This window comes from Bombina bombina, chromosome 4 (genome assembly GCF_027579735.1).
Source record: "Bombina bombina isolate aBomBom1 chromosome 4, aBomBom1.pri, whole genome shotgun sequence".
NCBI classification, from domain to species: Eukaryota; Metazoa; Chordata; class Amphibia; order Anura; family Bombinatoridae; genus Bombina; species Bombina bombina.
In genome coordinates, this window is record NC_069502.1 from 723347641 (window position 1) to 723372400 (window position 24760).

The 24760-nt window shown below is 37.0% G+C and overlaps 1 protein-coding gene across 1 annotated transcript in view; it reads right to left on the reverse strand.

Annotated features, from left to right (window-relative positions):
* LOC128657791 (deleted in malignant brain tumors 1 protein-like) overlaps positions 1–1391 on the reverse strand; it is an 84892-nt gene extending 83501 nt beyond the window's left edge. Inside the window, exons 1-2 of the mRNA XM_053712204.1 lie at positions 1325–1391; positions 1089–1242 (exon numbers count right to left, since the gene is read on the reverse strand). Coding sequence (XP_053568179.1) covers positions 1089–1242; positions 1325–1391 — 221 coding nt within the window. The remainder of the gene's footprint in view (positions 1–1088; positions 1243–1324) is intronic.
* Between the last annotated feature and the right edge of the window lie 23369 nt (positions 1392–24760).

The following is a 24760-nucleotide window of genomic DNA, read 5'->3' on the forward strand; positions in this document are numbered from 1 at the left end:
CACTGCAGTTTTATGTTTGATTAGTGTAAACAAACAGCAGGCCCAAAGACTGCTAGAGAAATTCCTAAAAGTACCAGACTAAACAACCAGTTCCATAAGGAACTGCTCAACATAATTTATTTCACTCTGTACTAGACTCTAACAACACCCCATTTAACTTAGGGTAACATGCCACATAAAACATAAATATATAGAAAACATATAGAAAACAACATAATAATAAAATATAACTCTAACGATATGAAGGGAGATTCAGGGGAGGGATAAACGATAAAACTCACAACCATATATTGAATTGTCACTCTATGCAAAATATATGCAAATGAGTCAATTTCCCCAGTACACATTTTGGTGATGAACCTTATACCAATAGATGGAGCTGTGTTACACATGTCAAGGAACTTTCAACCAATAGATGGCGCTATGGTAGGTTACACAATTGTCCATGTAGGTGACAGGGGAACGGTTACAATTTTATTTTCTTTTTATAAAAACTGGTCAGCTCTTGTTTATTTTATAGAGTTTAAAACGAAAAATTTCCCCTGCAATTTTAGTTAATACATTTGCTTCACCTTTAAGAATTATCATCTTGATGCTCTAAATATAAACATTAAAATGTTAAGTGCTAAATGGTACATATTAGTTCCTTAAGGTGTAATTATGATCCATTGAGGGTACAACCACAGCAGTGGTACCCTAAGTGTTCTTAAATGTACCCCAACCATACTCTTTTTTTCTAACAGGGTAGGTAGGTATGGACAGTGATCACATGCAGGCGAGTATAGCAGTCTATGGCCAATGGTAAGGTAAGAGCAGATAATGACAGATTATGGCCAGCGGTTAGCTATAGGCAGCTAAAGACTAATAGGTATTAAGAAAACAGGAAAAGCAGTTCAAGAACAGTAGGGAGTAGAGCAAATATTTTGCAAGATTTCTATCCATATTGGCTAGTTTTTGATCATCAGATCCTAAATATTAGACATTTCACATGGACACACTGACAAAACTGAAAGCCTAACTTACATAGACAAAAACATTGACAGTTGAAGACTACTAAAATGCTCTCCTCCAATAGGAAACATACTTACTCAAAGTGCACAAAGTCAAGTATAATATAATATCCTACAGCAGTACGAATATCCCATACACAGTGTAGATTAGCTGTGTAATTGTTTGGAAAGGAAGGACTGGATATTTCTCCTGAAAACTGAAGCAACAGACCCCCACATCTGGAATCTAATCCTGAAATTAATTAGGAATGAGTGTTTAAAACCTGACAAGCAAAATGCATTTGCACAAATAATGTAATAGATCATCTGCATACCTGTTGTAGAGAAAGAAGGTTCATCTGAAAATAAAAAGCAAGTAGCATAAACATTTAGTAAATTCATCAAGTTCAGCAAAAATATAAAATAAAACAATTGATTTGCAAACAGTAATGTGCTCTTATTGTTTTACAGCAGATTGTGACTATAGTCAATAATAATAATAATAATAATAATAATAATAATAATAATAATAATAATAATAATATAAAATGACACCAAGTACTTAAGGATAAAATACCAGGTTTCAGTTAGATTTTGCTATATAATAAAAAGTGCTCTTCTGTACATTTGTGCCTATATGCAACACTTTTGTTTGTATTTTGTATTTTGGAGGAAAAATTGTCTCTGTTGTGTAGTTAAATTCTGTAAATTTTTATAACAATTGCTTACAAATACTACAACAATATTAAAGGGACATAAAAACCCACACTTTTCCTTTCATAATTCAGATAAAGCATATGATTTTAAACAACTTTCAAATGTATTTCTAATATCAAAGATGCTTTATTCTCTTGATATCTTTTGTTGAATGCACTACTGGGAGCTGGGTGAACACACTGGGTGAGCCAATGACAACAGGCATTTATATGCAGGTAAAAATTGTGGTGATATAGCTTAGAGATTTTATCCCTGGAATTAAAACACAAGGGACGAGGGGGACATCCGGGCGGCGGCCATCTTAATGGTCGCACTGAACTTCAGCTCCTGGCTCATCCACCACTTCTTACTCAATTTCAACTGAAATATTGGTGACAAGCTATTTCATAAGGTGGAGAAATTCGACTGAAGGCACTCTGACCCAAGAATTAGGGTTTGGGTTTGTGGCGCGGCTCCCTAGCCCTCAGTACTAGACCTTTTCTTCCCCTATATTTAAAGCCTCATTTGTCCTCACCACTGCTGCACCTATTGTGTGGCCAATGGCCTATGTGGCAAACTAAGAAGAAGCAAAAACTACAGCACAGCTAAAGTGTACAATATCGCAGATCAGATGGCAATCCAGGAGGATCTCCTCATTTATGTCCTCAGTTCCCTGCTGCAGCAACAACTTGAACGCATCACTGAGGCCATTCACCAGGCATTTAAAAGACCTAATCCCGATAATATTTGCTGGTTTACAGACCTAGAGAACACTGCAGAAGAGCAGGATAACTATCCAGAAGATGCTTACCCATTTGCTGATATGGCGACGGCTCCACGTGGATACGCCAGGGGTTATCAGGCCTGGTGGTAGCGGAGCCTGAGCCTAATTCATAGGAGCTGGAGAGCAGATGAGGTTTAATGGTGACAAAGGTGTATGGGCGATCACCGATCATGGTCCACTATGATCCGCCTCCTTCCCTGCATACACTGCAAGAGATTTCACCAGATGATCTAGCAAGAGTTATTACTCTGTTATATGCTATACCCTCAGCTGGGAAGGGAGACATCGAAGTTTGGTACAGCGACACACTTGTTTCCTGTCGGCCTGTTGATTGTCTAAAGGAGATTGCCAATAACACATACCCGACATTAGCTACCGTTGGAGGCACCGTAATTAAAGTCCACGGCTCCGCTCCAGTTAACACATGCAGTGTGCAACTAGAACGCTCACTGAAGCCCATTGTTTGTAATCGGCATTATCTCAATTTAGAGCAGTGCTTCCTTAGATGCGGAACACGGAGTGGGGTAAATGTTCATAGTAAACCAGGACTTTTATTTGGGTCACACGACTGAAAATGCTGAGATTGGGAAAACTGTAGCATTTAGATATTACTTTTCAACGGCACCTTCTCACGTACTGTAATAGACTAACAGACTATTGAGTCCATGAGGATTTAGTTAATCTGAAGTTCTATTAATAGTCTTAGTCTGTTTTATTCACTTGCTCTTACGCCACTCAATTTCAGGGACATACAATGTTTAATGACACATATGTTAATTATCTGGTTTTGCTATACTTTTTGGATTGTAGCTAAAGTGAGACTGTTTTGGGATCCAGGGGGCTTTACACCCTGTTAACTACTCTCTGGGTTAATATCGCTACCGGATTACCATTGCCCCTACAAAAACATTGACGTTTACTCTCATCACATCATGAAGTTTGTCAGAGGCAGTGACTTTTCTTCTACGGAGAACTTATCCCAACTCCGATGGCGGCAATTGAAAGCTGTCTGAACGGCGAGTTAGTGGTTTGGGTTAACATTATGGCCACCGGATTTGGTTGCACCTGACCAGAATAGTTGGAGTAGGCTAACCGGCATATCCACTTGTCTGTTCGTAATGGAAAATTTCTCTTCTTATTTTCAGACTAAAAGTTTTCTCTTATACTGTAAGGTTGTATCCTATACTGGCTGGGATAATATATAATGTCTTTTTTCTATTCATGTTTAAATGTCATCAGTTTATTTTGGTAATATCTGTTGTAGGTGCTAATTATGTTCCGGTTTTTAGATAGTGAAAATGTCTTGCAACACTTTATATTGGTAGCATTATTAAGTTACACTGCAAGTAGATTTTTACTTATTGAAACTCATATGGTAGACATTGTGTGTTCTACTCCCAAACAAGGTCAGAATTTTTTTTTGTTTGTTTTTTGTTTAACTATTACAGACAATTTTCTGCACACTATGTTTTGCTGGCACATTGTATTCCTAAATGATTTCCCCTCTACTCACTAAGATCTGTTGCCATGCTGCTAGCGGCCGAAGCAGCGGAGGCTTCAAAAGATTTATTTGTGAGGGCTTCTCTCCTTATCTTTACTTTAACACGGAAAACATCTGTTCTTAATCACTTTTGTGCCTCTTTAACCCCTGCCTTATATTTTCCATGTTAAAGGACCAGTAAACACAGCAGATTTGCATAATCAACAAATGCAAGATAACAAGACAATACAATAACATTTACTCTGAATTTCAAATGAGTAGTAGATTCTTTTCTAACACATTTCAAAGTTATGTATATTTCCACTCCCCCTGTACGATGTAATAGCAATCAGCCAATCACAAATGCATATACGTATAGTCTGAGTTCTTGCACATGCTCAGTAGGAGCTGGTGACTCAAAAAAAGTGTAAATATAAAAGACTGTGCACATTTTTTTTAATGGAAGTAAATTGGAAAGTTGTTTAAAATTACATGCTGTATCTGAATCATGAACATTTAATAAAACCTGAGTGTCCCTTTAATCTTTGAACTGTTAGTTCAGCGGCAGCCTGCAGATAATTATGTGCCAGAGAATTAACCCTTATCTGTAGTGCACGTATCCCCCTTCAAACATATATGCTGCAATCTTTACTAGCTGGTATTTAAAATTGAATTCATGTTTCTACTTGTCAACAGTTTATATAACTCCTGGATGTTCGGAGAAGACACTACATTAAAACTTTACCATTACTTTAACATGCCATGGACTGGTTAGATAAGGGATATAAAAATGAGACGGCACTTTGCCGTAGTGGTATTAGTTCATTAGGATAGTTGGGCCCAGGTAGAGGTATCTTGCATAAGTTAATATTATACCCGAATAATACATTTTTATATTCACTTTATATAGCCAATGATGTGAAACTGCAGACAATGTTATACCATATGTTTTAGCTGTAAAATTCAAACTCTTTGTGGATATGTATGTCACCCAGGTTCCAGTTATAAGTTTGCTCATAAGTTATTGAGATATTTATGTGATACTTAGTTCACTAAATTTAATAGTTTTCCCCCAACTGAGTTCTGTCCATCAGCCTGACCATTCTGCATTAGAGCACTCTTTCCTAATCGATTCAGTGTATATAGGTGATTCAAGTGGAACTTGCAATTGTTTTATAGTAGCGAGTAGTGGATTTACATATGATCTGGTCTAACTAACTCTAATGACCAGGATTACTTATATAATTTTATTGTGGACTTATGGTACATATAACTCCACGAATAGCCCCACTGCAAGCTTGTGCCTCATCACTATACTATGGTGAATTTCATAGGATTAAGAGTATCCTCTAGTGTTAATATATATTTATATTCCTATATAAGTTCCATATAATATGTCTGCTCGCTCCATAGTATATTATATATGTTACACTAGGCTTATCTATACCATAGCTTTAGTATAAGAAGTTATTTGTATACCAGATGTTTATATGTAGGTAAGAGTGCCTCCTGCTCTATGTTCTGTCTTGCTATTTCCTATATAGAGAGCCCAAAAGTGACCCCATCATACTACTTAACTATGCTGTACACATGACTTACATCAGCCCATAAGTGGCTCTATTTCATGATAGTCTACCTCCTCTTACTACCATTAAAATTCATAGGTCCAAGAGTGGCCTCTATATCAACAGGAGGATGTTAAACGTTAAAATTGAGGTTTCAGTAGGTTTTCTTAACATATTTTGTTTTCTACAAGCATTTTTCTATGTACAAAAGTGACGTTCAGATGATTATGTTTTCCTCCATCTCTCAGTACGCATATGCTCAGGTTCAAGAGTGACCTTAGATTTATATGAGGATATCTTAATCAAATTTAGAGGTTTCTGCTTTATCATTATATAACATTATATGGGGTTTAAAGGAACCTTGAATATTTATGTTATTTTTTGTATTACATATTGTATGAAAGACTGTACTTATTGTCTTCAAGAAATAATTGTTTGTAAAAAAAAAAATTTAACCTCAAGAAAAAAACGCTGGTTTTTAGTCAGATATTGCTATCACATATATGGCGCCGCATATAAATGCGGTGTGTAAATTTCACCCGTCGCCCGTTAATTTTTTTAATTACAATTAACCCCTTAATGACCACAATGTACCCTGTATGTCACTGGTCGTTAAGGGTTTTTTCAGGACATAATAGCACAAGTCTAGCAAGAACACGCTATTAATTCCCTCCCTCCAGCAGGCTTAGTGGAATAGAGCAGTCTCAACGCTGGTGGCAAGACCGTGCTATAAAACAATCAAGTCCCAAAAAAAGGCCAGCGACATACAGGGTACGTCGCTGGTCCTTAAGGGGTTAAAATAAAAAACCTAACATTACTTTAAGAATAAAAAGTTTAAATTAATCTAAAATTAAAAAAATTAAAAAAGTCTAACATGTACAATATAAAAGACTACTCTCCTCCCGATGCGGATAGCGTAAAAACATTCTTAAGCTCTCTACATCTTCCTCTCCTCTCCATAGAGAATGCCGCCATTCTGAACAATCCTATCACACAAGAGGAAGTCCTAAAAGTGATTCAGAGCCTGAAACTAGGGAAATCCCCTGGCCCGGATGGCTATACTGCACACTTTTATAAATCTTTTCAATCTATAGTAGCCCCGATACTGTGTAGACTATTTTCCGAGATTATGCAAAAGGGCACCATCAACAGTGAATTTTTGGAGGCAACTATCACTACTATTCTGAAACCCTCTGATCAATGTAGTAGCTATCGGCCCATATTGCTTCTTAATTTAGACATTAAATTGTCACGCTCAGCTGCTGGGAAGCTCTGCAGTCCTCTCTGTGTGCTTGATTGACAGGTGTCTGAGCCACCCCTTCCTGATGATGTCACAACCAGGCTTTTTATTCTTGGCTTCCTGTTTCTCCAGTGCCAGTTTGTTTGTTAACTTTGTGGCTTCTGATAGGATTTCGCTGAGGAATCTCTCTAACTGCTGCTTTTCTGTTGCCAATCTCTTCAAGGACTTACTATGCTGGATTAACCTTCAACCTCCTGATTACCTGTCTCCAAACAATGCAAGTACTGTTTGTTTTGTGAAACTTTCAAACTTCCTGTTTACCTGCTGCAAACCCTGCATATTCAGACTACTCTGTGTACTGCCTAACTATTCAAATACTGTTATTTCTGTGAAACCTTCAATCTGCATGCTTACCTGTTTCCAAACTCTGCAAATACAATTATTCAGTGTAAACCTTCAAACTGCTTGATATCCTGTTGCCAATCTCAACAAGTACTGATTAATCTGTGTTAACCTTCAAACTACCAGCTTACCTGTTGCTATCTCTGCAAGTTCTGACAACACAGTGTTAACCTTCAAACTACCTGATTACATGTTGTTAATTCTGCAAGTTCTGACTACACAGTGTTTACCCTCAAACTGCCTGATTACCTGTTGCATACTCTGCAAAGACTGTCTACACAGTGTTAACTCTCAAACTGCCTGATTACCTGTTGCATACTCTGCAAAGACTGTCTACACAGTGTTAACCTTCAGACTGCCTGATAACAAATGACCTACTCCTGCATTATTAACTGTTTCCTGTTTTACCCTTCTTCTGTCTGAGTATAAGTGGACTATCCCTGCTCTCCTGATACTGTAGAAGACATTTCCTGAAACCAGTTCCTTATTCAGAAATCTATCTGGCTGATATCATGAATTACTTTGGCACAGGCTAACCCTGCTCCATATCGTGAGTACTTTGTTTTTTGGAGGTTGTCGTGGGGTCATGTCCTGGATTAAACTCAGAGTGCAAGGGTGTTGTTTAAGTTCGCCCTAGCATTTGGCTATTCTTCTGGACATTTCCTAACCTGACAGTACAAACTGGCCATAATATGGACCCCGACGAGCTATCCAGGGCTGTGGCTCTACAAGGGCAACTTCTAGGAAATCATTCTGCTCATTTGCAATCTTTGGATTCCAAGCTTGACCAGATTACTGCTCTGCTACATAACCTCTCCGCTCCTTCTCAAGCAACGGTGACCCCTGCTGCCACTGCTACTAGCACCAATGCTGTCTTTAATCCATCTCAAACTGTTGGACAGAATATACCACGAATCCCACTTCCAGATAAATATGATGGTAATCCTGAAGAATGCCGTGGATTCCGTAATCAGTGTCGTTTACACTTCAGAAACAATCCTCAAGTTTTTTCCAATTCTACTTCCAAAATCACCTTTATTATTTCTCTCTTGAAGGGTAAGGCTCTAGCCTGGGTGTCCCCTCTTTTAGAGAATGATCCGTTACTACAGGATGTGGAATTATTTGTGTCCATTTTTAATTCTGTTTTTGACAAGCCTGGGAGGTCTGCAGCTGCTGAGGCAGGATTGTTGGATCTGAGACAGGGATCCCTTTCGGTAGCTCAATATGCTATTGAATTCAGGACTTTAGCCGCAGAAACTGATTGGAACCATGGAGCCTTACGGGAAGCTTTTCGCAAAGGACTTTGCAAACGCCTTAAGGATGAACTTGTATTTCGGGAACTCCCCGATTCATTGGAGGGTCTTATCAATTTATGTATTACTCTTGACGCCCGGCATTCTGAACGTCTTCAGGAGAGAGATAGGAATTGGAGATCCTTTGTTAAATCTTCTTTTTGTCCTCCTATTCGAACCTCAAGTCTTTCTAATAATAATTCCCAATCTCCTGAGTCTGTGGAACCCATGGAAGTAGGGTTAAGGATTATATTGCTGCTTGTAGTTCTTGTGCTTTGAACAAACAATCTTCTCATCGACCGTTTGGTCTATTACACCCTCTTCCTATTCCTCATTACCCTTGGTCTCACTTATCCATGGACTTTGTTACAGATCTTCCTGTTTCTACTGGAAATACGACCATTTGGGTAGTGGTGGATCGGTTCTCCATGTCTGCTCACTTCATACCTCTTCCAGGCTTGCCTTCAGCTCAAAGACTTTCTGAACTCTTTGTTCTACATATATCTCGTTTACATGGTTTTCCCACTGACATAGTCTCAGATCGTGGAGTCCAATTTGTTTCCAAATTTTGGAGGTCTTTTTGTAAACACTTCGGAATCAACATATCACTTTCTACTGCACACCATCCTCAATCCAACGGACAGACTGAGCTTGTAAATCAAGCCTTGGAATCTTTTCTAAGACATTATGTAGACCATCACCACTCCAACTGGTCTCAGTTATTGTCTTTGGTGGAATTAGCTCACAACTCACGTTATAACGCCTCATTACAGACCTCTCCCTTTAAGGCAGCTTATGGATTTGAACCTAGAACCTTTCCTATGATTACCAGTTCTACTGAAGTCCCTGGAGCAGATCGTATAGTGAAAAATCTCAGTAATCACTGGCAACTCATTCGTCAAAATCTACTCTCTTCTTCCTTAAGACATAAGAAATATGCTGATCGCAGAAGGTGCAAGGCTCCTTTACTTCGTACTGGAGACAGAGTATTTTTATCCACCAGATTCATACGTCTAAAACAACCTTGTACCAAGTTGGGTCCTAAGTACATTGGACCTTTTCGAATTGTTTCCAGAGTTTGTTCTTCTGCATACCGCCTGGCCTTACCCAAGACTCTCAAGATCCATCCAGTGTTTCATGTCTCCCTACTCAAGCCAGTCATCTACAATCGGTACTCTATCAAGAGTAAACCACCTCCTCCACTTTCTGTAGAGGGAACTTCTGAGTTTGAAGTCAGCCAGATTCTCGATTCCAAGCTACGGGGCAATCGGCTGTACTACCTGGTCCATTGGAAGGGTTATCCTATCTCTGAACGATCTTGGGAACCGGCCTCTCATGTTCATGCTCCAACTCTTGTCAAGTCTTTTCACAAGAAATACCCTGCCAGGCCCGGTCGGGTCCCCCGGAGGAGTCCTTGAGGAGGGGGCACTGTCACGCTCAGCTGCTGGGAAGCTCTGCAGTCCTCTCTGTGTGCTTGATTGACAGGTGTCTGAGCCACCCCTTCCTGATGATGTCACAACCAGGCTTTTTATTATTGGCTTCCTGTTTCTCCAGTGCCAGTTTGTTTGTTAACTTTGTGGCTTCTGATAGGATTTCGCTGAGGAATCTCTCTAACTGCTGCTTTTCTGTTGCCAATCTCTTCAAGGACTTACTATGCTGGATTAACCTTCAACCTCCTGATTACCTGTCTCCAAACAATGAAAGTACTGTTTGTTTTGTGAAACGTTCAAACTTCCTGTTTACCTGCTGCAAACCCTGCATATTCAGACTACTCTGTGTACTGCCTAACTATTCAAATACTGTTATTTCTGTGAAACCTTCAGTCTGCATGTTTACCTGTTTCCAAACTCTGCAAATACAATTATTCAGTGTAAACCTTCAAACTGCTTGATATCCTGTTGCCATTCTCAACAAGTACTGATTAATCTGTGTTAACCTTCAAACTACCAGCTTACCTGTTGCTATCTCTGCAAGTTCTGACAACACAGTGTTAACCTTCAAACTACCTGATTACATGTTGTTAATTCTGCAAGTTCTGACTACACAGTGTTTACCCTCAAACTGCCTGATTACCTGTTGCATACTCTGCAAAGACTGTCTACACAGTGTTAACTCTCAAACTGCCTGATTACCTGTTGCATACTCTGCAAAGACTGTCTACACAGTGTTAACCTTCAGACTGCCTGATAACAAATGACCTACTCCTGCATTATTAACTGTTTCCTGTTTTACCCTTCTTCTGTCTGAGTATAAGTGGACTATCCCTGCTCTCCTGATACTGTGGAAGACATTTCCTGAAACCAGTTCCTTATTCAGAAATCTATCTGGCTGATATGATGAATTACTTTGGCACAGGCTAACCCTGCTCCATATCGTGAGTACTTTGTTTTTTGGAGGTTGTCGTGGGGTCACGTCCTGGATTAAACTCAGAGTGCAAGGGTGTTGTTTAAGTTCACCCTAGCATTTGGGTCTTCTTCTGGACATTTCCTAACCTGACATAAATTATACACTAAAATATTAGCCGAACGACTCTCAAGAGTTATTAACCCACTGATCCACTTAGATCAGGTAGGGTTTATACAATGCAGAGAAGGACCGGATGCTACCAGGAGAATTCTCTCAATTATGGAAAGGAAGGGGGTCCCGTTTCTCGCCCTGTCCTTGGATGCTGAGAAAGCGTTTGACAGGGTGAGATGGGAATATCTCTGGCTCACGATGGAAGCCTTCAACCTTCCAGAAACTTTTGTACGTGCAGTTAGGGCTATCTACTCGACGCCCACAGCTAGAGTAAAAGGAGTAGGTTTCAGATCTGATACCTTCCAAATCCCCAATGTTACTAGGCAGGGCTGCCCACTCTCACTCCTCCTCTTTGCACTAATGATAGAACCCTTAGCACAAGCGATTAGGCTCCATCCGCATATTACAGTTGCACAATTTGCAACGTCATCACACTCCATCTCATTATATGCAGATGACATAACTCTATTCCTCACCTCGCCAACTACCTCCCTCCCCACTGTATTCGATCTTATCAACGAATTTGGCCGCTTATCTTACTATAAATTGAACATTAATAAAACAGAATCTTAATACTTAAACATCCCTCCTCAATAACTTCTTCTTTTACAAAAAAAGTACCGTTTCCAATGGAATCTTTACACTATCAAAGTCTTAGGCACTTTTTTAAGTACCAACTTGGAGCTCACAATAACTAAAAACTACACAGAGAGGCTCCCAGAATTCAGGAACCTTCTTCTCACTTGGGAATTCAAAGAAATCTCCTGGACGGGAAGAATAGCTGCAATAAAAATGTCATTTATACCTAAGCTCACCTATTTATTCAGATGCATACCCTATAACATCCCCAGACCCCTATTAAACAGATTACAGAGCCTCATAACAAATTATGTTTGGAAAGGCCATAGGCCTCGGACTTCTAGCACCACATTACAGAGACCAACTACGCACAGGGGTCTAGCCCTACCTAATCTAATTCTGTATTATAATTCGGACAGATTGTCACATATACACAGTTGGTCAATTACCACTGATTGCCCTCGCTGCATTGATCTCGAACTGTCCACTCTTCCCCCAGGACTCACACTATTGGACTTACCATGGATCCCTACCCACTACAGAGGAAAACTAGATACTTTACCACCAATTGTTGTAGACAACCTTAAATTCTGGGATCACATCAGACACAACCCAGACTTAGCACCCCACCCCTCTCCTGCTCTCACCTTGACTGGAGCCCTCTTTTGTCTCCCGTACTCTCATCTGAAGTCTTGGCAAAACCTAACCTGTGTTAGTTACAGACTTCTATGACCAGGGTCAATGGATTGCTCACTCGCAATTTTGCCTGAAATTTGATATCTCTGTTCCTTTGCGTTTTGAAGCTTTCCGACTTAGCACTTGGCTGAAATCCTGGGTATTCCCCAGACAAGACTTGAGATCTCTTACCAAATGGGAGACAGTGTCGCTGCAGGGACATGGTCTTAACCACGCTTTGTCTTTTCATTATAATCTTATTCTTGAACCCACCACTCTCCATAAAATTTCCAACATAAAGCTTGGGAAAGAGAGATAGGTTTAACAGCTGACACTAATACATGGCATGCACGAATACTCATAAACAAAAAACTCCTTCACTGCACTACCTTATGGGAACTACAATATAAAATTATAGTGCAATGGCACTTAGTACCTTCCACATTAAACAGGATATATGGCACTCACTCTCCCAGATGTTGGCGAGGTTGTGGACAGATAGGAACCCAGCTACACATATGGTGGTCCTGCCCCAAGATACGCCCACTTTGGAGATGGCTTTTCCGCACTTTTAATCTACTCCGAATTGACCTACCTTTCAAACCAGAGATAGCCTTACTTCATTTTCACCTCTTAGACTTACCGAAAGCAAAGGAAGCTCTCGCAATCTACCTCCTCATGGCCACAAAACTGGCTATTGCCAGTACGTGGAAAAACGAGGACCCTCCTCCAACATCACAGGTTCTCTCCATTATAAATTTTGTTAAACAGATGGAGTTATACTCCTACAGATCCCTAGACAAAACTAATTTCTATTATGAAGTTTGGTTTCCCTGGATGGAGTTCTTCTCAGACTAGAATATACCCTTCAGTTACAACTTCAGCCTAGGGCCTGCCCTCCCCTTCCCTTTTTTTTTTCCTCTCTCTTCCCCCCATCCCCCTTCACCTTATCCCACTACCTACTTCCCAACCTTTCCCCTTTTCCCTTCTCACCATGTATGGATACAACCGCTGCAGGGACACATATCGGACACTAAATTTTTATACCCTTATATCTTCTCTCCTTCACATCCTTTATTACCTAATTCAGCAATTTATAGCTTTGACAGCACTTCATTCTCACTGGATACAATAAAAACCATTGAGATAGTAGGTTCTACTAAATAGCTTACCCAAGATTGTGAACTGCACTAATAACTGTTTGCTCATGTGTTATATATAGTGTCATTTCTTGGCAATGTACTGATGTATTTTTGAACTGAATTCTCAATAAAAAATAAAAATGTTATTTAAAAAAAAGTCTAACATTACAGAAAATAATAAATCAAATTATCAAAAATAAAAAGATTAAACCTAACCCTATGAAAATAAAAAAGCCCCCCCCCCCAAATAAAAACACCCCTAATCTAAACTAAACTATGGATAGCCCTTAAAAGGGCCTTTTGTAGGGCATTGCCCTAAATGAAACAGCTCTTTTACATTTAAAAATACTACATTTTTTGTCATTTTAGATTAATTTAATTTAATCTTAGTTTTTTTTTAGGTAATGTTAATTTTTTTTTTAATTGTAATTTAGTATTTTGTTATTTAATGTAATTGGGGTTAATTTAGGGGGTTAGGTAAGAGGGTGTTAGGTTAGGGGGCTTAGTAATTAAATTAGTTATTTGCATTGTGGGGGGTTGGCAGTTTAGGAGTTAATAGGTTAATTAGGTTTCATGCATGGGGGGTTGTTGGTTTAGGTGTTAATAGGTTAATTAGGTATATTTGCGTTGTGGGGGGTTGGCAGATTAGGGGTTAAAAGTGTTGATAGGTAGTTGTCGTTGTGGGTGAATGGCAACTAGAGGTTAATACATATATTAGGTAGATCGCGATGTGGATGAATGACGGGTTAGAGGTTAATACATTTATTAGGTATATTGCGTTGTGGGGGATGACGGATATAGGGGTTTTAACGTGTTGGTTTATTTTTGGGAGGCGGGTTAGACTTTTACAGGAGATTTAACTTTTTTTTTTTTTCTTATGCACCGGCAGTTTCTAAACTGCCGTAAGTCACTGGCGACTCCAGAAATGTGAATTTCCGCACATTTCTGGACATCGCTAGTTTATCCAACTTACGTCAGTTTATGAACTGCTGGCGAGGTTTATGTGATTCTCCAATGTGCGAGGGGAAATTACGGGTGACGCAGGTTTCAGCAGTTATGCTGAAGCCTGTGCCGCATATATAATCTAACCCCAGATCTTTTTGTGATTAGTTAGCAAAGGGTTCTTTTCTTTTGGGGGACAAGGAAATCAGTGAAATGAAAAAAACCCCATAAAGTAATATACTCATTTGACAAAATAAATTTGCATTATTCATTGAAAATTTCTTCTCAGATATAAAGGTACATTGTTATGCAGCTTACAATTTGTGTTTAATGACCTTTTAACTATTGTCAAATAAAAATATTATTTCATAATTTACCTGAATATACATCTGTGGTAGGTCGTTCAGAAGAAACTATATTAAAAAATGTTTTTTAATAAAAATGACATAAATACAAATATACACACACAGATTTGCATTCAGTGTATAATTGGTTTAATCATTTAAATCAAATCCATACAAAAAGTTGTTGCTAAATTCCCATCAATACAGTTTAACTATTGCCAAATTAAAATAGTATTTCATACATTACCTGTATTTTCATCTGTGGTGGGTAGTTCAGAAGAAACTATGCAAAAAAAATAAAAAAAATGTTTTTAATAAAAATGGCATTGATACAAATATGCACACACAGAGTATAATTGGTTTCTTCATTTAAATCAAATCCATGCAGAGTATTGTTGCTAAATTTCCATTAATACAGTTTAACTATTGCCAAATGAAAATAGTACTAAATTTCATACATTACCTGGATATACTGCTGTGGATTGTTCAGAAGAATCTATGAAAAGAAAAAAGTTTTATTTAGTTGCAGTAGTTACACACACTTGTATACAAGCAATAGTATAATTTTAAAATGTTCTTAAATATTAAAGAATCTTCTTTTTTCACTGTTATATCTTTTAAAAGTTATAATAATCTGTTTTACACACACCTACTCACACATCATGGGCCCGATCCGATATGCAGCGTCGCCCGCAAAAGCCGGCAACGCCGAATTTTGCGCTGGTTTGGTAGCCTATATACGGTGTCACCTAGAAGTTACGCTCGTATATTTCTGCCTTTGCCCGTAGTTTTTTGGGCCATAGGCAGGTATACCAAACCCGCGCAGTTTGGTATCCAATATACAGCGTAAGGACTTACGTGGCGAAAATGAAGAAATCTTACTCCATTTTTACCTCGCCACAAAATGCAGCCTTACGCTGTCTATTGGAGCCCCGTAACTCCCTAAACTACCTGCTAAATAAAACCTAACACCTAACGCATGCGCAATGTCTATCTACCTGTCATCCCCAATCCCCGCCGCAATCCCTAATAAAGTGTTTAACCCCTAAACCGCCGCTCCCGGACCCCGCCACCACCTACAATAAAAGTATAACCCCCTAATGTGATCCCCTTACACCGTCGCCAGCTACATTACATACCCCCTAATGTGAGCCCCTTACACCGCTGCCATCTACCTTACCTACCCACTAAAGTAAGCCCCTTACACCACCGCTATCTACCTTACCTACCCCCTAAAGTGAGCCCCTTACACCGCCGCCATCTACCTTACCTACCCCCTAAAGTGAGCTCCTACCCCGCCGCCATCTATCTTAAAAATATTAACCCCTAATTTAATCCCCCTACACCGCCGCCACCTATATTAAACACATTAACCCCTAATCTAATCCCCCTACACTGCCACCAGCTATATTAACTATATTAACCCTAATTATATTAGGGTTAATATAGTTAATATAGTTATTATATTATATATATTAACTATATTAACCCTAATTATATTAGGGTTAATATAGTTAATATCATTATTATATTATATATATATATATATATATATATATATATATATATATATATATATATATATATATATATATTAAGTATAATAACCCTATCTAACTCTAACATCCTTAAATAAATTCTTATTAAAATAAATCTAATTAATATTAATATTATTAATTAAAATATTCCTATTTAAATCTAAATACTTACCTATAAAATAAACCCTAAGATAGCTACAATGTAATTAATAATTACATTGTAGCTATTTTAGGGTTTATATTTATTTTACAGGTAACTTGGTATTTATTTTAACTAGGTACAATAGCTATTAAATAGTTAATAACTATTTAATAGCTACCTAGTTAAAATAATTACCAATTTACCTGTAAAATAAATCCTAACCTAAGTTACAAATACACCTACACTATCAATAAATTAAATAAACTACAAATATCTAAACTAAAATACAATTAAATAAACTATTCTAAGCCCCCTAATAAAATAATAAAGCCCCCCAAAATAAAAAAAAATCCCTACCCTATTCTAAATTAAAAAAGTTAACAGCTCTTTTACCTTACCAGCCCTTAAAAGGGCCTTTTGCGGGGCATGCCCCAATGAAAACAGCTCTTTTGCCTGTAAAAAAAAACACAATACCACCCCCCAACATTACAACCCACCACCCACATACCCCTATTCTAAACCCACCCAAACCCCCCTTAAAAAATTTTAGTTAGGGATGTTAGAGTTAGATAGGGTTATTATACTTAATATATATATAATATAATAACGATATTAACTATATTAACCCTAATATAATTAGCGTTAATATAGTTAATATATATAATATAATAACTATATTAACTATATTAACCCTAATATAATTAGCAGTTTAGGGGTTAATACATTTTTTATTGTTAGGCTAGTGAGGGGGGATAGCGGATAGAGGGTTAGACATGCCGGGCTATGTTTGGGAGGCGTGTTAGACAGTACGGGAGATTTAATAACTTTAGTCAGGTTTTGTAGGTGCCGGCAGTTTCTAAAGTGCCGTAAGTCACTGGCGACTCCAGAAATTTGTACTTACGCAGATTTCTGGACATCGCTGGTTTGTCAGACTTACGGCACTTTATAGGATAGCTCGAGTTGCCAGCTGAAACTACGGGCGGCGGGGGTTCCCTCGCTTGCGCCGCAAACTACGATCTTTATCGGATCGCGCCCCATATGTGGGTTTTTTTTATTTTAGAAGATTATTTATTTAACTTGAGCTGGCTATTTTGTGAATGTATACTAAAATTAAAAAAAAAAAAAATTCTACATAAAGAAGCAGCAAAGTAAACAATGATTCAGATACAACATGTAATTTTAACCTCTTAACAATAGCTGATGTACCTTGTACGTCGTCAGCTGTTGTTTTTAAACTAAGGGGTTAAGTATTTTTGGTCTCGGCACAAGTGACCAGTGATGAGAAATTTCTATAGCCAAACACACCTGTATTGAGGCAGGCAGTAATAGCACAATTACTGACATAAAAAAACCTTTAATGACACTTGTACGTGCAGGGTACATCATGTCATTAAGGGGTTAAAGAACTTTCCATTTCCTCTATTATTAAATTTGATTTGTTCTATTGTTATCCTTTGTTGAAGTGTAAACTTCGATAGTCTGAGAAATAAAAATGCCCTAAAAGAACCTAGCTGAACGCATTAGGTGAGCCAAAGACAGGAGGTATATACTATATATATATATATATGCAGCCGGCAATTATCCGCAAGCTCCCAGTAGTGCATTGTTGCTTTTGAGCCTACCTAGTTGTGCTTGGCAATAATGGATACAAAAAAACAAAAAAACATTTGATAATAGAAGTAAATTGCAAAGTTGTTTAAAATTGCATAATCTGTGAAATTATAAAAGATTAATGTTGAATTTACTGTCTCTTTAACACCTTCCTCTAAACAGACGTAGATCAACATCATGAGGTACATATCCCATCATACTGCATAACCTAGATCTACGTCCGACTTTCAGGAAGCTCCAGCAGTCTTAGTTGTCAAGTAACAACCAAGACTTGCTCTTTGTGCCTTAGACATCTGTGTTTATATGGTAACAGAGCATGATCGGTGCTCTGTTATCATTTGAAGGCAGAACGCCTGATTGTTATAGACAGTGAAACGGTCTGCACGATCGGTGCTCTGTTATCATTTGAAGGCAGACATTATTCTACAGAAAACGTTGTGGATGGGATAGGGAGGGGAAGGCTGCTACACTACAGAAAAATAGGGAATCAGGGTGAGGGGACCCGACAATAGTGATTGCAGGGTGGGGAAGGTGGGGGGGCTGCCTCACTACATAAATAAATAAAAGATAATACATAAATAAATAAATAATACGAATAAATCTATAAACGGTATACTGGCAGATAGCTGCCTGTAGCTAAGATGGCGGACACCAATGGGAGGGGAAGGGTTAGAGAGCTGTATGGGAAGGAACAGGGAGCTAGGAGCATAAGGGGGACCCTACACTGCTTAAAATAAATTCATACATGCAATTAATGTTATTTTTTAATTTAAAAAAACACCTTAAACTTAATACTGGCAGATTGTCTGCTAGCACCTAAGATGGTGGTCAGAAATATATGTGTGTGGAGGGAGAGCTGTTTGAGAGGGATCACAGAGAGGGGAAGTGTCAGGTGGGATTGTAATCCCTGCATTAAAATACTATTGCCCCTACCAGCTAACTAACAAATCCCTTCCCGGCCTTCTAATTGATAGAAATTAATTTCAAAGCCATGCATGTCTGCTATTTCTGAACAAAAGGTTCCCCTGAGAACCTTTTACCACTAACTTTCTACTGAATGCATTAGTGATGTGAAAAAAAAATTAAGTAAAAAACCCAAAGTTTAAGAAAAGGTTAAGATTTTTTTTTTATTATGATTGCATTTGGCAGTGAAACAGTGGCATAAACATATCAAAATGGGCCTAGATCACCACACTGGGTTGTCTACTTAAAAAAAAAATGGTATACAGTTTTGATAGATAAATAAAAACAAAACAAAGGGCTACTTCTATTTAAAGGGAGTGTTAGAAAAAAAGCTAAAAATTCTTCGGTATTTTGGGCAAGTTTTTCTTTGAAATTCTATGTAGTGAAAGGATTAATATATTTTAGTATTATGAGGTACAACTTTATAGGTTTGATGATAAGATATGATAAACATAACAAATGTTAACATACATTACCTGTATATACTTCTGTGGTGCTTTGATCAGAAGAAACTATGTGAAAATAAATAATTAATTAATAAAAAAAGACATAGATACAAATACACACACACACAGATTTGCATCCGGTGTATAATTGGTTAATTCATTATAATCAAATCCATGCAATAACAATGAGTTGTTGCTAAATTTCCATTAATACAGTTTAACTATTGCCAAATTAAAATAGTATTTCAAATATTACCTGGATATACTGCTGTGCTGGGTCGTTGAGAAGAAACTATTAATACAAAAGTTTTATTTAATTAAAGTTAATTAATTAAACACACTTACATACAAGCAATAGTACAATTTTAAAATGCTTTTAAGTATTAGAGAATCTTCTTTTTTCACTTTTATATCTTTTAAAAGTAATACTAATCTTATTTACACAAACCTACTCACACATTTTATGTGTGTTTTTATTTTAGAAGATGATTTATTTAACTTGAGTTGGCTATTTTGTGAAAATATACTATAATAGAAAAATAAATGAATTGTACATAAAGAAGCAGCAAAGTAACAATGACCTTCAGGAAGCTCCAGCAGTCTCAGTTGTCAAGTAACAACCATGACTTGCTCTTCCTGGCCTCAGACATCTCTGTTTATATGGTAACAGAGCACAATCGTTGCATAACAATCGCCTGATTGTTATAGACAGTGACACGGTCTGTTTCACTGTCTATAACAATCTCCGTTTGTGCAGGTGGGAGGTTCGGGAGGGATGGAGGAAGGCAGTGAAAAGGGGAGGTAGGGGCGGGACACTATTCTACAGAAAACGCTGTGGATGGTATAGGGAGGGGAAGGATGCTAGACTACAGAAAAATGGGAAATCAGAGTGGGGGGACCCTACAATAGTGATTGCAGATTGAGGAAGGTAGGGGGGACTGCTACACTACATAAAAAACATAAAAGATAATAAATAAATAAATAATACAAATAAATCTATAAACTAGATACCTAAGATGGCGGACACCAATGGGAGGGGGAGGGTTAGAGAGCTGTTTTGGATGGAACAGGGAGGTAGGAGGGTAAGAGGGATCCTACACTGCATAAAATAAAGTCATAAATGCAATTAATGTGTTTTAAAAAAAAAAAAAACACCTAAAACTAAAGACTGTCTGCCAGTACCTAAGATGATGGTCAGGAGTATGGGTGTGGGAAGAGAGAGCTGTTTGAGAGGGATCACAGAGAGGGGAAGTGTCAGGTGGGATGGTAATCCCTTCATTAAAATACTATTACCCTTACCAGCTAACTAACTAATCCATTCACTGCCGGGAATTTCAGAAGTGTATTGCACAGTTGCAATTAGCAGCCTTCTAATTGATAAAAATTTATTGCAAAGCCATGCATGTCTGCTATTTATGAAAAAAAGGTTCCCCTGAGAACCTATTACCACTGACTTTCTACTGAATGCAGTAGTGATGTGAAACAAAATTCAGTAAAAAAAACAAAGTTTGTGAAAAAGTTAAGATTTTTTTTTAATATGATTGCATTTGGCAGTGAAACATTGGCATAAACATATCAAAATGGGCCTAGATCACCACACCGGGTTGTCTACTTTTACTATATTTTAGTATAATGAGGTACATTTTTATAGATTTTATAAATTCACATATGATAAACATAGCACGTTAACATAAATTACCTGTATATACTTCTGTGGTGGTTTGTTCAGAAGAAACTATGTGAAAATAAATAAATAATTAATTAATAAAAAAGACATAGATACAAATACACACACACACATGCGCATTTCGTATAATTGGTTAATTCATTTAATAAAATCCATGCAATGAGGTGTTGCTAAATTTCCATTAATACAGTTAACTATTGCCAAATTAAAATAGTATTTCAAATATTACCTGGATATACTGCTGTGCTGGGTCGTTGAGAAGAAACTGTGAAAACAAAAAAGTTTTATTTAATTAAAGTTAATTAATTAAACACACTTACATACAAGCAATAGTACAATTTTAAAATGATTTTAAGTAATAGAGAATCTTCTTTTTTCACTTTTATATCTTTTAAAAGAAATAATAATCTTATTTACACAAACCTACTCACACATTATATGTGTTTTTTTTATTTTAGAAGATGATTTATTTAACTTGAGTTGACTATTTTGTGAAAATATACTATAATAGAAAAATAAATGAATTGTACATAAAGAAGCAGCAAAGTAACAATGACCTCCAGGAAACTCCAGCAGTCTCAGTTGTCAAGTAACAACCATAACTTGCTCTTCCTGGCCTAAGACATCTGTGTTTATATGGTAACAGAGCACAATAGTTGCTCTGTTATCATTTGAAGGCAGACTGCCTGATTGTTATAGACAGTGACACAGACTGTGTCACTGTCTATAACAATCTTCATTTGTGCAGGTGGGAGGTTCGGGAGGGATGGAGGGATGCAGTGAAAAGGGGAGGTAGGGGCAGGACACTATTCTACAGAAAACGCTGTGGATGGTATAGGGAGGGGAAGGATGCTACACTACAAAAATATGGGGAATCAGAGTGGGGGGACCCTACAATAGTGATTGCAGATTGGGGAAGGTAGGGGGGACTGCTACACTACATGAAAAACATAAAAGATAATAAACAAATAAATAAATAAATAATACAAATAAATCTATAAACTAGATACCTAAGATGGCGGACACCAATGGGAGGGGGAGGGTTAGAGAGCTTAGATATGTGTGAGTGGTTGTACACTAATACTTGAAATGGCAGTGCTGGCTTCCTAACGTTTCTAATTCCTCACAAATTAGAATGAAGGGGTGTGTTGAAGTGTCGTTGTGTTAGGAGCGCCCCTAGAGGCTGACTGTGAAAGTGACTTAACTCGTAATAAACTAGAATTATATCTTTGATAAGATTATATTATAACTTCTAATAGTCTGGAATTATATCTTTAATAAAAATATATATCAAGTGCAATATTCACTGGTGGGGAGAATTTTTTATTATTATAACCTTATGTTGATGTTCTTAATATTGTTGACGTTACTATAGAGAATAGACTTACGGACCCAATGTCCACTCAATGAGAAATAATTTGATACGAGGGTCTATATAAATAAAATTTAATGTTTAACAAATAAAAAGAATGACACAAATAGACATTTCAATATAAATTATAAAATTTTGACACCGGTGTCACTATCAATAAAATATACTATATAAGTAACTTTCCATAAAAACATTGATACAATTTGTCTAATGATAGAGGTATTTCATTAATGTTGCTAAATGGCAGCCACGTTTACATGTATAAAGATACAATAAGATACAGGGGATAAGTTTTCAATTTCAGTCAGTACATTCTGATATGCGGTGTAATCATGAGTAATTTATCAGTCCATTATTTTCCTTTAGCGTGTGTATAATGGATATAGAACAGTCCAGGGTTTGGGTACAATGATATTTCTGGTATGGTTTGTTTGTATTCCAAATGGTTGTTATATTATAATTTTGATAGGTACTCACTGTTGGTTCTTCGGCTTCAGAGCTGGTAATATTGTGTGTTTACTCACAAGATACAATAAGATACTGGGGATAAGTTTTCAATCTCAGTCAGTACATTCTGATATGCGGTGTAATCATGAGTAATTTATCAGTCCATTATTTTCCTTTAGCGTGTGTATAATGGATATAGAACAGTCCAGGGTTTGGGTACAATGATATTTCTGGTATGGTTTGTTTGTATTCCAAATGGTTGTTATATTATAATTTTGATAGGTACTCACTGTTGGTTCTTCGGCTTCAGAGCTGGTAATATTGTGTGTTTACTCACAGTTCTTAGAAGCTACTTTGTTTCACTTGATGCTTCGACCGACTGGTCTATTTACAGTCTGTTTGGATGTGTCCAGTCTTATCCAATCCATGTGGAGTATGATCAGTGCGCGTACTTTTTGAAAATCTTATCTGTTGAATTCCCGTCTCCTACCGCTTCTATCTGTATTCAGAATTGGTTCTGGGAGTGGGATCAAACTATCTCCTACCAATCCAGTCTGAACCTACAGTTGTCAGTGCAATACTGGTACAGGTCCTGGGAGATCTGCTTTGTCTGTCTCAAAATCACGGAGCTGAGTAGTATGATCTACGCGTTTCAGCTAATAAAATAGCCTTTATCAAGATGGTTTCTTAACTCCCGCTCCTTCTTTTTATACCCATATGTTTAACCCTTTCATCATTCTTTCACTCAATTGGCATATTTAGATTAACCCAATTACACCTACTGATTTGCTGTTATATACTGCTTGCTTATATAAAATATTAAAATATTAAATTTTAGCATTCTGTTTTCATTTTCCTTTTGATGTACTAAACATGCTAATAAATACAGTTATGAATATACTATCACATATTTTATCATAGAACAACTTTGTGATCCCTTCTTTCTTCTCTTAAATGAACATTGGATCCATATATTTCAATTGGTTTTTTAGTTTTTTCAAGACCTTAACCCTTGTCACTATTTCATTTCTAATTTAACTATGTTTATTTTATTAGTCTTTATGTTATCTTTTTCGAAAGATCACTGACATATTTGTGTTTTCTCTATTTGATGTTCTCAGAGGTAGCTGATATACCAGTTTTCGTCTCATATGGAGATAATTTACTCTCTAAGGGAAATTCTGTGAAATAAAATATTCACTTGGATTCTTTTACAGCATTCTTGATGGGGAAAAAAAAGAAAATTAAATGATATGTAAAGTGTATATAATTGATTATATTTAAATGTTTCAAAAAAGGTAACTGTTGGATTTTATGTGCCCCTTTTAATAATCAATCTTTGTTCTTCTTTCATATTTTGAGATAAGAAATGTTATTTTTAACATCCAATTTATACATGCTAAATGAGATTATAAATGCATTTGACAGCATTATTAACAGATAGAATTTTTTGATTTTTTAAAAATAATAGTTTTTTGAAGTTTTTTCAGTATGTTTTTAAGTTTAGCAGATATTGTTTTATATTACCTTTACTAATTTAATTAAATTTGGATTTATTTTATAGAGGTCTAAAAATCATCTAGTGGATCAATTCAGCATAACCAGATTATTAACTATAACTATTTGAGAATAAAGTTAAGGTCTAATTCACTATTTAGACCCTTTGGAGCTAACGTACCAAAACTATAAATTAATTCTCCTTCTTGTCTAATAAGTTGTTCCTCCATATTTCCTCGTCTCCCGTCAGGTTCTATCTTTTTAATTCCCCAATATTTAAAGTCTTCTAGTTTACCTGAATGGACCTCTAAAAAATGTCTGTAAAGATTTGTGTCTTTTCTTTTATGCTCTATTGCCAATAGGTGTTCTCTTATGCGGTCTTTCAGTTTCCTACCAGTTTGTCCGAAATA